Below are 12,799 nucleotides of genomic sequence, written 5' to 3' on the forward strand. Positions count from 1 at the left end.
GTATTATACGAGAATCCGTGTGCTGCATAAGTGATGTGAGACACCATATTTTTAATGACTACATTGCAACTAGGGTGCGTCAGGTGGATAGAACGTACCAAAATATCAGTCTCAAACGTAGTGTTACATCAGAGATATCCATATATCCATCACATACATATTATCGAGTATAATGATAGTAATAATCAAGAGTGTTGGCCTGCTGTGGAATAATTCCTATGTACTGTATGAGATTAAAAAAAAAACGAAACGAATTCGTAGGATTCAATTCAACAAAAGTTTTAAAATTTCTCTATGACCAATGGCGCCAGTTATCATGTGTTCATTGAACATGTCCAAGTTACAAATTGACTGAAAGAGCATTAAATGATTTCCAACACCGTCAAACACTGAAAAAGCTGCGTGATTCGATTAGCTTTTTGATTTTTTGTGAAAATATAATATACACGTATTATTCGTGGGGGTGTCACACACGCGTAATAATTATTAATTTGCATTCTCACACCCATTGCTTACCGACGAAGGACCCAATTTTGCAGTAGCTATGTATAGTAATCGTATAAACATACGATTATATACAGTATATATGTATATACTTTTACCATACTCCGGCAAATCAACAAAGAACACCGTACTTACTACTCTCTACTTCTTCCTTTTCGTAATACAGTAAAATTTATACATGTATATGTATGTATGTATGATATATATTATGTTTATATATATACATATATGTATAAATATACACGTGTATATAAAATCACTCGCAGTTACAGAGTTAGGAGGGGTTTGATTCTGGTAGGTAAGTGCGTGAAGGATTGTGCATCATGATTACGTGGTACCTAGACTTTGCTGTGTGAATAGAAAAAAACCGATGGCGAATAAACAAACAAATTAAAGAATAAAAACAAAAGTATAATATAAAATAGAAATTATTATTGCGCACTTACCACTTTATAATCCTGTACCAATGATATAATAATTATATAAGGTATTGTTATGAAACACCGGAAGAGTGTCGTTTTTCTAATTAATCAAATACATGTGTACATACATAGAAGATATGACATTTTTAAAAAGGAAATAAGAAAATATTGAAATCAATACATAATTATATGAATACACGTTAATATTGTGATAACGCCGATTAACAATATATGTAGTATGATAACCGCGTATTATAGTAATGATAATAACGAGAACAACGACGATAACCATGATGATGATTATGATGATGGCGGTGTTTAGGTTGCACCAATAACTATTCTCACTGATCTACGTATTTGTTATTATGGTTGTCATTGCATGGAGTGGTCTTACTGATTACTATTGTTACTCGTTATTATAATTATTATAGTTATTATTATTATTATTGTATTTATTGCTGACAATGATCCCGTCATCGTTGTTATCAATATTATTATTATTATTACTATTATGATTATTAGTACTACAACTACAACTACAACTACAACTACAACTACTACTCCTCCTCCTCCTCCTAATACTACTATGACGACTATTATGATTATTACTATTAATGAGCGCGTGTTTTAATTGTATAATTAGTTCGGGAAGTTCAAGATTCAAATGTGATTTTTAAGCCACATAGGTAATTGTAACCCTTTTCACTTGGAAATACAACGGAATAATAATAACAATAATAATGAATAACCGAAACACGCGGAAAAATTAAATATAGCCGCGCAAACCATAGTTCATCATTTATTAATTACACGCTCACTTTTGCTGCAGCACATATTGAACATACACATCTACATTACCTACGCGTGAGTCATAAGCTCGTTAGTGAACATTCGTGTATTGGCTCCTTGATGGTCCTGTACATACATGCACAGACGGAGTACTGAAAAACGGACGCGCACTTATTCCTTGTCATAAAATCAAGATCGATGAAAATTTAAATTAACGGGTTAAATTGCTAGAAATCACGGTACTTGAACGTGGACAGAGTTTTTATTTATTAATTCATATTTTCTTTGTTTTAATTTATTTTTAAACTTTCTTATAAAGGACAATTACTTTACGCGATGTGTGATGCGTGTCTGATGAACGTGATTGTAATAATTTTCTATTACCAATTCGGTGAGTGTGATGTCGGCGCTTACAATTACTATTTTACAAAGAATTCAATGTGCATTTGCGACGCGATCTTCTGCATTAAAGTGTATGAAATATGATATACCTAAATTACATCGTAATTTTGGGTCATATCTGTCATTTTTGGAGATCGTTTCAAACGAGACGACTAAGTTAAACTGATCATAGTTGACTTATCTAACTTGTAACTGGAAATTATAATTCGGTAAAGCGAAAGACGTACCTACTTATTTGTTCGAACCGTGGTGCGTTTTATTCATGTAACTAACTTCATTTGAGATAAACGGTTAACTGGATCTCCGAGAAATTGAACCGAAAGCAACGGAATCGAAAGTATTTATTTACAAGGTGTACTTGAATACCATCATTAATTGTGTGCGAATCATATTTAGTATCATCCCTATTTTTCTTACATTACTTTGATCCTACCTTCGATTTTCAATCCTCTCCTTGTTCTTTTCTTCACCTCTTCCTCATTTGCCTTTTACCTCTCCTCGCAAGTAAAAAGAAATGTGTAAAGATAGCAGTGACGTAACTTGTGTAATATTTGTTAATAGCGCATTTATCAACGCATTTTATTTTCCCGTATATAATTACCTATATGGCTGCCCGACGTTACAACTCCTGCAGTATATCTGTCTGTATACACTCATGTCTATTATAGGTATACATATGAACCAATATACATATAAATAGTATAATTTACATACTTATCTAGGGTAGGTATACCTATAACATGAAGTTTTTGCACCGACGCTACCCTCGCGGTGGGCAGCGTGCCATGATCGCAAACGAATTGTGGAGGTTGTGCGCGTCGGCATATGTAACAAGGTTTTACTTCTAAATATGATAAGGAAGGCTATATTTATTTTATAGAAATAAAACCTTAGTGTTTGTGTATTATTTCTAACAAATGTAATAAAATGTTAAATATTACAAATTTTTAAACTTTATTTTGCATGTCATGGAAAGAAAAAAAAATGTTAGCAATTAGGAGAGAAATGATAATTTAGCTATGTAAGGTACAAATTTATCTAGCGAAGAAAATATTGTATTCAATTGGTATAGTCGCATTTTCAGGCGTAACAAGTCGAATGAATATTTAAAAATGTATACATCTGCAGTATCGGAACAATTTTTCCCAAATATATCATAAATTTTTTTTGCTTTATGCTTCCAATCTTTCGGTCAATCGATCATGATCGTGTAGATGACGTTTTTAATTCTGTTGATAATACAAGTCTTCGAACTTTGATATTTTTGCGTAGCTGCAGTCCCGATGCGGTGTGTCTTTTCTTTGGAGAAATTGGTATTTTTTGCTTACGTCAACGTTGAATAGGCCTCACAAACATTTTACGGTTCACCGCAGGCATTTACATATCGTTATATGAAAATTGATGTGTGTTTATCACATGCTTTTAAATACGAACCTATACCTATTGTAAACAAATTAAAAAGGTCATCATCGGGCGGGAATTCTTGCAGTTATTTCGATTATCAATTTACTTTTGTCCGACACAATGCTGTTTTTTTTTTATAGCAATCTTCGATTGTCAATTGATCAGCCCATGTCGCACTATTTCATTGTTATAATGTACATACATTATGCTCTTGATCTGTTTAAATTTTTTCATTCATCTTTTTCAACGACAATACAATACCAATTTGGTATTCATATAATAAAAATGTAATATTCAGATGCGGAAAATATAGTTCAAATAAATTTTACCGTTTCGTTTTTACTAGTTATATGAAAGAGCGACAAGATTTTTATGCAGCATAGTTTATCACACATGTACGTACATGACTGTTGGTATCATATGTAATCGATGTATGTATGTACAGTGAATACACGCATTACGTGATTGTTACACAATTGCTGCGACAAGTCGTCATACTCCTTCATCCCACCGGTATATTTGAAAACGTTTACACAGCAACGGCGACATTATGTATATTCTATGTTGCAACCCGTCATCCATTCTACCCGATAATCGTTGACCTCCCTGTAACGGCGTACGTACACTATTGGTAATAGATAAGCAACATGCTCCCCTCCGATTTCCGTGGTTGGATGGCACGTCTTAAACGCATTATAATAGTCATATAATTACTTGTAAAGAATCAAACGGCCAGCACCGTCGATTGAGTAGAACCACAGTCGGATCAAATCACGATACGGAGAAGAAAGCCACGGAATTATCCAGTGACATGTATGTATCCAGGTATTCCGTGTGTCGCGTAGTTCAATAAAAATCTTTCAAAATTTTTTTTTCCACCTTCGATAATCCGAGATGATCGCGCGCGCGCCTGTGTTTGTATAATGTAAGACGCCGTGTGCGTAATGAAGTTCTTAACTATTAATGGTTTCTGTGTTGAGGTAATTTTTTATTCGTCGAGGTCTCATTATGTACCGGGTGCTGAACTGCGCTGCATAAATGTAACATGTGCAGTATAATCTGTCGCTTGCTTGTATAATCATGGTCATCGAGATTCGGATGAATTTGAGAGGATATATACGAGATGCATTGAGTACTGACATTTCACAATACTATACAAAATTAATTTCACGGATGCTTAAATGTGTACAGAGTGTGGGAAAAAATGGCTGGGAAACTGGTATGCATTGAAGACTACGAGAGAGAAGCTTTGAAGAGATTGCCGTCGATCGTGCGTGACTACTACAAAAGTGGTGCTGGAGAAGAATTTACCCTTAGGTTGAACGTCGACGCATTTCAAAAGTAAGTCACTGGATTATGTATATCTTTGTCAAAGTACCGATCGTATGTATGAAATGGTGGTAAAATTTCATCCACACTGTACAACGTACACTTGCATTGGTCGTAACTACGCATGATGAAAATTATGATAACACACCGGATGAATTAGGCCATAATTTTTTGGAACGATTATTTGAAGTATGTTGAATAAGAATCGGAGGGAAATTTAATTCTTATTGGGTTTCCCCCAGATTCTACATATTTGATCGAAGCTTCACGAGCCGTGCAACTGATTTCATTTCGCCAATACGGCCACGCGTCTGCATCTTACGTAATATTTTTCTGTAGATGTACATACCTATATTTCAGTAATAGATCGCGATTTTCTGCAGGTACCGAATTAAGCCAAGAGTATTGGTAAATGTCGCAAATCGTGATATAAGTACTGTGGTACTGGGACACAAGGTTTCTATGCCTTTGGGGGTTTCACCAACGGCTATGCAACGGATGGCGCATCCAGACGGAGAATGCGCAAACGTCAGGGGTGAGTTTTATTGGTTCAATTCGCAGGTACGGCAGTAATTGATCATTGTATATGCTTTGTGTTTTATCGTCCTGCAACCGTGTCTATGAGTCGTAATTATTATTATGTGCCAATAAGTGCCATCCATTCATTTATTTACATTTAGATACCGCTGACTTCGATAACGAGTGTTGCATTTTTATACGAAAGACGTTGAAAGCTGTCAATTCAAATTGTGCTCACTGCACCGCCATCGGTGCAATCGCTGCAGAAAATGATCAATTTTCAAATTTTATGCAATCAATTTGAGTCTGAAACCTTATTTCTTGATATGGAAATATAATTGGTAATTTTGTATATATCATAATCTTCTTTCATTGTTGATAGAGGTATGCTTGTATAACTCGTTCAATTTAATTGTTCTCATCTCGATGTAAACAAAGCTATCTTATAGGTATAAAAATATTGGTCAGCTCCTCGGTTAAGTTGCTTGAAAGCAAAGGCACGGAAAATAACGGGTTTTCATTTTTTCGTGACCCTGAACGATATTTATTATACGAAGAAAAGTAATGGGTCTCCAGTAATATTGAAAGCGTGTCATAAAAACCCGTAACGTAATAGGAAGATAAAAGAAAATGCATCACTATCGGCACAAAACGTAAAATTTTTATTAAATCGTAACATGTAAGAATCTATTGACTCTTGACGACAATCGTGTACATATAAAAATAATTGCAATCACTTTATTGACATAATTTACTCACCAGGATTGAAAGTTAAACTTTCTTATTTAAATATAATGACACACATACGTATTTTTAGGAACACCTAGATGTATAATACGATTTTCCTAAGCTGATTGTAACGCGTTTGGTTTCTAACTCATATTTATCATCCATCCAATGTTTTTTTTTTTTTTTTATTTGTTTTATCAAGACTTACAGCTTGAATTCGTTCACTCAAAGAACTTTCTACGTTGTTACATAATCTCAAAGATAAATCAAATAGCAAGGCACTATTCAAAAACTATCTACATCTTCAACAATATATCGTTTTCACGAGAATTGTGAAGGGTGATATGTTTTTTCTGCGCCTTATTGCACCATATTTCCAACATACCTATACATGTAATAGATACGTAGAAATTTTATGAAATGTCATACATACGTTAACTTACAGTGAAAATTTTACTAATACATACGTAGGCAAAACCACTCGTAAGGATACGGGGTTAACTGATTAATAGATATAGTATACATATTATACCCTTGACCCGCGCGAAACTACTGTCAATAAATATTTAGTGAAAAATCAACGATATAGCCGCGCACCTCTGGTACAATTGGGGGTAATTGAGCATGTGTTATATACGTATGTACACATAATTGTGATTGATTAATAAAATTCAAAATCACTTTACATTTAACGATTTCAACGCTAACGCGATGCTTCGTCATCGCGTTATTTGTTGTACTGTTTGGAAATGAAACGCTCGTAAACCAATACAATGTCACGCGAAAAATATGAAGCAATGTTTTGCAGATTAAAAAAGTGTTATCTTCATCTCTTGCATAGAACGTCACGTAGTTGCAAACGTATTCAAAGATTTCACCTGTTTATATATACATATAAACACGCAGGTGGCCTGTATTTATACAGCTCATTGTCAGTATACTAATGTTTATGTTCCATGTATAGCCAACTGCGCATTCCTACATTATCATTTTTACGACAAACCAGTGTGACTATTTTGACACCAAGGTCTATTGTATAGGATTCTCAACTTCGTATCAAACATGAAAATTGTTCATTGTTATCAGCGTCAATTGCTTCCTTTAGGACCCGAATTTTCCCAATTGTTCATAGCCTTCATATCGACGGTCTCAATTCGCCACTTTTGGGTCGATGCCGAAGCGTCGCACGTTGTAACTAACACCTTTTTTCTGGCAGGGTCCAGGTCCATGCACCTGTTGTTGTACCCGTGGACGAGCCACTGTTTCCCGACGTCGTAGCGCCACAATTGATTTCCTTGCTTCCCGTGGCAAGGGTAGAGAGTAACGGGGGCCTTTCCGTCGCCCCGCGAAACGTCCAGACAGTCGGTTTTCCCCTTCGGGCGTATATCTTTGTGCCACGTTAACCGGAACTCCTGTTCACCGGCCAACTTGGCGTTGTCCTTTTTGCAAAAGTCAACGGCAATATCCTCGTCCCGGTGCTTGTTCTTCGAATCGAGGCACAACTCCGGGGCTCCAATGTTCCTTATCTCCCCGTAGGCAAAATCATCAGGTTCGATGGGTGGATAGACGTCGGCGAGGTCAAACGCGACCGTCTCCATGAACCACTTGAACGACTTGCAGCCGAGTTTAGATCTGAGAGCCCGTTGTTCGGTTAAATTCCCGGGATCCAGGGACCGCAGGTGCGGCTTACGGCGGTATATATACTCCGCGTACTCGTCCATCCAAACCTCGGCAACGCGCTTGTAATTCTTTCCCAGAAAGTCGCCGCGACCGGGATTCGGAAAGGGTGGAAATTTGCGGTAAATGTGACCTACCCGCGAGCACGGGGCGTCGTACATCCGTCCCCCGCATTGCCAGATCTTGAAGGACAACTCGTATTGTTCGCCGCCCCAAATATCGAGCCCGGTATCGTACCCCCCAAGTTCCCAGAAGAACTTGGCACTCATCGCGAAGAGTCCCCCGGCCATCACGGGGCTCTCGAACGGTTCGGTCGGGTGCTTCGCGCTCTCAGGTAGCAGTGGTAGCCGCTTATAGTAAAGCTCCCAGTCGAAGGCGCCCCGGGCCCCCTCGTCCTGGGCCCGGTACTCGAATGTCTCGAAGGCGATCACGTCTATGAACGGACAGACGCAAACCCTATAGTCGAGGGCGATGGGCTCGAGCAGCGGGGGTAGCCAGTTGACGTTGGCCTCGGTGTGGGAATCGAGGAACACGAGGACCTTGGCCGTCGCGGCCTTGGCACCGGCCAGCCTGCCCCGTATCAGACCCGACCTCGATGGCAGTCTGATAACTTTGACCTTTGGCAGATTTGCGGCCACATATCTGTCCAGTTCACCGGCCAGCTCTGGTTTCGTGCTCGCGTCGTCGACCAATATTATTTCCTGCAAAAGCGAGGCTGGCGAACGATTTACGACGCTCCAGCAGGTTCGCATGAGTGTGCTGAGATGCTCGTTGTGGAACGAGACTATTACCGAGACTGGATCGAGGTTCTTTAGGTACTTCTTCGCCTTGCATCCGGTGTTCCGGATGTCCGGGACCGAACGGTTCAACGATATTTTGTCGCTCAGTGCAGCGTTGAATCCGTTCACTTTGTACAGCGATGCCTTCACCACGTCGTCGCTTCCCGATAGAGATGCGGGCAGCCCGTGTTCTCCCAGGCCAACCCTCTTCTTCTCTTGCAATATTTGCTCGTAGTCGTGCCAGTCGATCTTAACGTTCTCTTCGACAACATCCTGCTGCGGAAAAAGTACAAAAAAAAATTCAACATGTTAGGTTCGTACGTATGTTGGGAGGGATTGATAAACGGGAAAAGAGTAGATCTGATTTGACTTTATATACACTAATCTTTTTTTACTATCAATTTTTCTGCATCCGGTCTAATTCGGTTCTATATTGCCAGAGTAAACGTAGTCAAACACGAAGGAAGTTTGCATTTATTCATTCTATTACGGTCTCTATACTCAATTCCCAAAATTCATGATGACATGTAAATGTAAGATATCAAGCAAAACTACGAGTTTTTATGAAGTATCTAATTTTAAGCTTGTAAATGAGAATTAGTCTCAATATCATATAATTGATGGATACTTTGTAAGCATTATGAAATTGTAACAAGTAATAATGCTCACCATTCCTCGCTCGTTGTCATCGCTTTGGCCGCGAGCTGCGAGTGCAGAACCCCCAATAAGCTCATCGGGATGGGGAAGAAATTCGCGTTTATCACTACCTACAACCCTACGATCGTGAACAAGGTCCTTAAGGGGTAAAGATTCGGTGCGAAACTGTGGATGTCGTACGTATCGGAATACGACGACGGTGAGGAAGATCGTGACTAATGCAAGGAAGAGGAATTTAACCAGACTCACTATGTTGCGTCGCATCGTGTCTCGGACATGTCGTTCGAACCGTTTCTGAACGTTATTTAAATGTTCCAAGATACGACTTGGTGATATAAACTTCCTGTCAGGCAGTCCACGTGTCTCTCCCGTCGCACCCCTCCCCCACCCGGGCACTCGCGCCTCTTCGCGGTCTTACGATATCTTATTACTTCGGCCTATCACTCCGAAAATACTAATCACTATCTCGACAAAGGAACTCCCTGTCGTTGACCTCTTCGTTTTGGTTGTCAATTGCCGGCCGTCACCGACGTACCGCAATTCCGTAAACAATCTTATTTCGCTTACACCATATACGCATATATTTAAGAACTGTGCGTCAATTATTCGGCTCAAAACTAGTACCACAGACGCTCAGGCTCGTTTACAGCAAATTTAAAATAAATGTACACTATTGTCGGTCGCATAACCTATAAGAGGCATATTTGGCAGGATCACCGACGTGAGTTTCTTTCTGAACCATGGGCGCACTTTATAATGAAAATACCGCACGCGATGATCGACAAAGGTTGGCCAATCAGCGAGCTGGTTTCTAGCATGCTCGAGCGAAACGCAGCGCTCTGATTGGCCGATATTCGGCATCGAGTGTCGCTTGCAGTTTGACAAAACAATCATACAAAAAAACCCTAGATATCATATGGCCGTGCGGCAAGGGGAAAAACGTAAGGAGAGGTTAGGGAGATGGAAGATGTGTGAAATGTCACACACAACACTTCGTGCTAGTAATTTTACATGTTTTACTAATTTGAAATGTTTGGTCTATTTTTTTCACGTAGCCGCTGCTGCTGCGGGGACAATATTCATTCTGTCGACTCTATCGACGAGCAGTATAGAAGAAGTTGCCGAGGCAGCTCCGAAAGCAGTAAAATGGTTTCAGCTTTACGTTTACAAAGATCGGAATGTCACTGTTAATCTGGTGCGAAGAGCTGAGGCTGCAGGATTCAAAGCCCTCGTTCTTACGGTCGACACACCAATGTTTGGTGAAAGAAGAGCTGATCGTCGAAACAAATTTTCTCTCCCTAATCATCTAAGGTTATGTGACGATTATTCAGTGAGATTTCTCGTAAAATCAAGCCATAAGTTTGAACAAAATCTATAATTAGCAACCACATATACTTTTCGATCTATATTGGCTGATCTCTTCTGAAAAAGAATGGATGTGATCAGCAATGCACAATTGAAATGTAGGCAAACTTTGTCTTGACTTTTTTCATTTTTAAATTTATTTCAATTTAAATCGCATTGTTGTATATGATATTTTTCTTAGTTTGTTATAAATATATAGCGCCGGAGTTGGTAATCCTATTCCATTAGCTAGATTAGCTCCACACAAGTATTTTGAAACGGCAAAGTATGCACAATAAAAATCTGGAGTACTCAGCAAAATTTTACCAAATCGAGAGATATATCTATATATATTCGGGTCACATTAGTTTTACTTGAGCCTTAACTAATCCCCATTTTGAAAACACATTTTCCTTTTCCAGACTGGCCAATTTCGTAGGAATAAAATCAGATAAAATCAATTCTGCTGACCAAGAATCAGGACTATCTGAGTACAGTTTGAGTCTGTTTGATGCTTCATTATCTTGGGAAGATGTTGACTGGTTAAGAAGGTCAGTTAGTCGACGCATGAATTCGTTATGCTTGCTTCTCAACAGTCAATTATCTCAACTATTTATTGCTGTACTAATGCATACATGTACATACATACCTAATACATTTGACGTGTAAATTATTCATGGACGTTCTTCTTTATTTCTAGCATCACCCATTTGCCAATTGTGTTGAAAGGTGTGCTCACGGCCGAGGATGCAATTCTGGGACTAGAACACGGAGCAAGCGCGATATTGGTTTCTAATCACGGGGCGCGGCAAATCGACGGAGCTCCAGCATCGGTCGGTGTTGATGCTTTTTCTTTAATCACGATTAACGACCAACGAGTTAGCTAATCGATTTCACATTTGCCGCTAACCTCATTAAAAAATGAATAATATAATAACCGTGTTATCGTAATCTTCAACAGATCGAGGCGTTGCCGGAAATTGTAAAAGCTGTGGGAAGCAAAGCCGAGGTGTATTTGGACGGCGGCGTTAGGCAAGGAATCGACGTATTCAAAGCACTCGCACTCGGCGCTAAAATGGTAAATTAAATCGCCAGGACACCGGCTAAAATGCATTTTTAACAAATACATATCATCGCTTCATTCGCGTTGTTTTCAGGTATTCGTCGGTCGTCCCATGTTGTGGGGTCTTACGTGTAACGGCGAAGAAGGGGCGAGTTCCGTACTAGACATACTTAGATCAGAAATCGATAAGGCCTACGCGCTTTCAGGTACGATATCGACGGGTCCTTTGATTGTAATACTTTGTTCTTTTTTTGCCATCCCATTAATTATATTTATATATAACTTTCAGGTTGCGCAAAGACGAGGGATATAAAACCATCCATGGTTGTTCACGAATCTGTATATAGTCGACTTTAAAAAAAAACTTTACTCATATCCCTGCTATATCCTTCAAGGTGAACAGTACAATTAGCTGTGGCCATGGATCTATATGAAATTCGTGAGACAAAAGGCGTTTCAAAGAAATATACGTAAGTCGAAGGCGTATCTAGTTTAGTACGTCATACAACAAGAAGTACTTGATTTTATTGAAATATATTATTAGAAACGATACTTCCTCTGTTTTCATCACTAGCCGTAATTCAATAAGTTTTATGCGGTACACATTAATATTTACCTTCTGCTTTAAGTATTCCTGCAACGCGTAGTCGTCGCATATAAAATTCGAATAATCAAAGGTAGATCGTGATTAACTCACCCACGCGCATACTAAAGTGAATGATCGGTTGTTGAAACTATATACTTGATTTGACGATGGAAGTTCGAAAACTAAGAAAATCTTTAAAATGCTAAGGGTGCGTTCCGAAACTGGCTAGCAGTGTTAAAAACCCCCTAGGACAGAGGCAGAGCTAGTTACGAACTCGGCTGCGCAAAAGTGATAAAATCTTGCTGTCAGCACTAGGAGCTAATTTCAGAATGCATCCTAAGTATTGTGGAAATAGTATTTTTTTTAAACTGAAGCTAGATAATTCGACCCGATTGATAGCGTCACCTTCGCCTAAAGGCTAGCAACCAAAGTAACATCTGTGTCGCGCTGGTAAACTTTTCCTCGCAAATACACATCATTGCTGTAAACTAGAGGAAAACGGTAAGCATATTGAAGAGATAGACTGGGTCATCGGTACGCAGGAAGACATCATGAGTAAAAAACATGCAATAAAATAATTATAAGCTACGAGTAG

General features: G+C 38.8%; 2 protein-coding genes and 1 long non-coding RNA gene across 4 annotated transcripts; 1 reads left to right on the plus strand and 2 right to left on the minus strand.

Moving 5' to 3' along the window:
- Window positions 1–3,575: 3,575 nt before the first annotated feature.
- On the minus strand, window positions 3,576–4,373 carry LOC124176061. Its single transcript, XR_006869293.1, has 2 exons — window positions 4,236–4,373; window positions 3,576–4,127 (listed from the first exon to the last, which is right to left on the minus strand). It is a non-coding gene; the product is annotated as an uncharacterized LOC124176061 (long non-coding RNA).
- Window positions 4,198–12,170, plus strand: LOC124176058 (hydroxyacid oxidase 1). The gene is made up of 9 exons (XM_046556860.1): window positions 4,198–4,334; window positions 4,713–4,862; window positions 5,234–5,385; window positions 10,267–10,522; window positions 10,978–11,106; window positions 11,256–11,388; window positions 11,517–11,633; window positions 11,713–11,824; window positions 11,908–12,170. The coding sequence occupies exons 2-9, from the start codon at window positions 4,726–4,728 to the stop codon at window positions 11,973–11,975; spliced, it is 1,104 nt and encodes a 367-aa protein (XP_046412816.1). The 5' UTR covers window positions 4,198–4,334; window positions 4,713–4,725; the 3' UTR covers window positions 11,976–12,170.
- On the minus strand, window positions 6,291–9,954 carry LOC124176054 (N-acetylgalactosaminyltransferase 6-like). 2 transcript variants are annotated; one of them, XM_046556854.1, is made up of 2 exons: window positions 9,224–9,954; window positions 6,291–8,827 (listed from the first exon to the last, which is right to left on the minus strand). In XM_046556854.1, the coding sequence occupies exons 1-2, from the start codon at window positions 9,473–9,475 to the stop codon at window positions 7,187–7,189; spliced, it is 1,893 nt and encodes a 630-aa protein (XP_046412810.1). In that variant the 5' UTR covers window positions 9,476–9,954; the 3' UTR covers window positions 6,291–7,186. The 2 variants fall into 2 exon arrangements, with proteins under 2 accessions (XP_046412810.1, XP_046412809.1); XM_046556853.1 differs by having other exon boundaries at window positions 6,291–8,830.
- Window positions 12,171–12,799: the final 629 nt, after the last annotated feature.

The sequence above is a fragment of the Neodiprion fabricii genome, chromosome 2 (assembly GCF_021155785.1).
Source record: "Neodiprion fabricii isolate iyNeoFabr1 chromosome 2, iyNeoFabr1.1, whole genome shotgun sequence".
Lineage (NCBI taxonomy): Eukaryota > Metazoa > Arthropoda > Insecta > Hymenoptera > Diprionidae > Neodiprion > Neodiprion fabricii.

What these genes read in the sequence shown, in the direction of transcription:
- LOC124176058 (XM_046556860.1), top strand. Translation starts at nt 4,726, where the DNA reads ATGGCTGGGAAACTGGTATGCATTGAAGACTACGAGAGAGAAGCTTTG. An exon ending in TCTCTCCCTAATCATCTAAG is followed by an intron (nt 10,523 to 10,977) that starts GTTATGTGACGA and finishes TTCCTTTTCCAG; the next exon opens with ACTGGCCAATTTCGTAGGAA. An exon ending in GATGTTGACTGGTTAAGAAG is followed by an intron (nt 11,107 to 11,255) that starts GTCAGTTAGTCG and finishes CTTTATTTCTAG; the next exon opens with CATCACCCATTTGCCAATTG.
- LOC124176054 (XM_046556853.1), bottom strand. Translation starts at nt 9,475, where the DNA reads ATGCGACGCAACATAGTGAGTCTGGTTAAATTCCTCTTCCTTGCATTA. An exon ending in ATGACAACGAGCGAGGAATG is followed by an intron (nt 8,831 to 9,223) that starts GTGAGCATTATT and finishes CTTTTTCCGCAG; the next exon opens with CAGGATGTTGTCGAAGAGAA.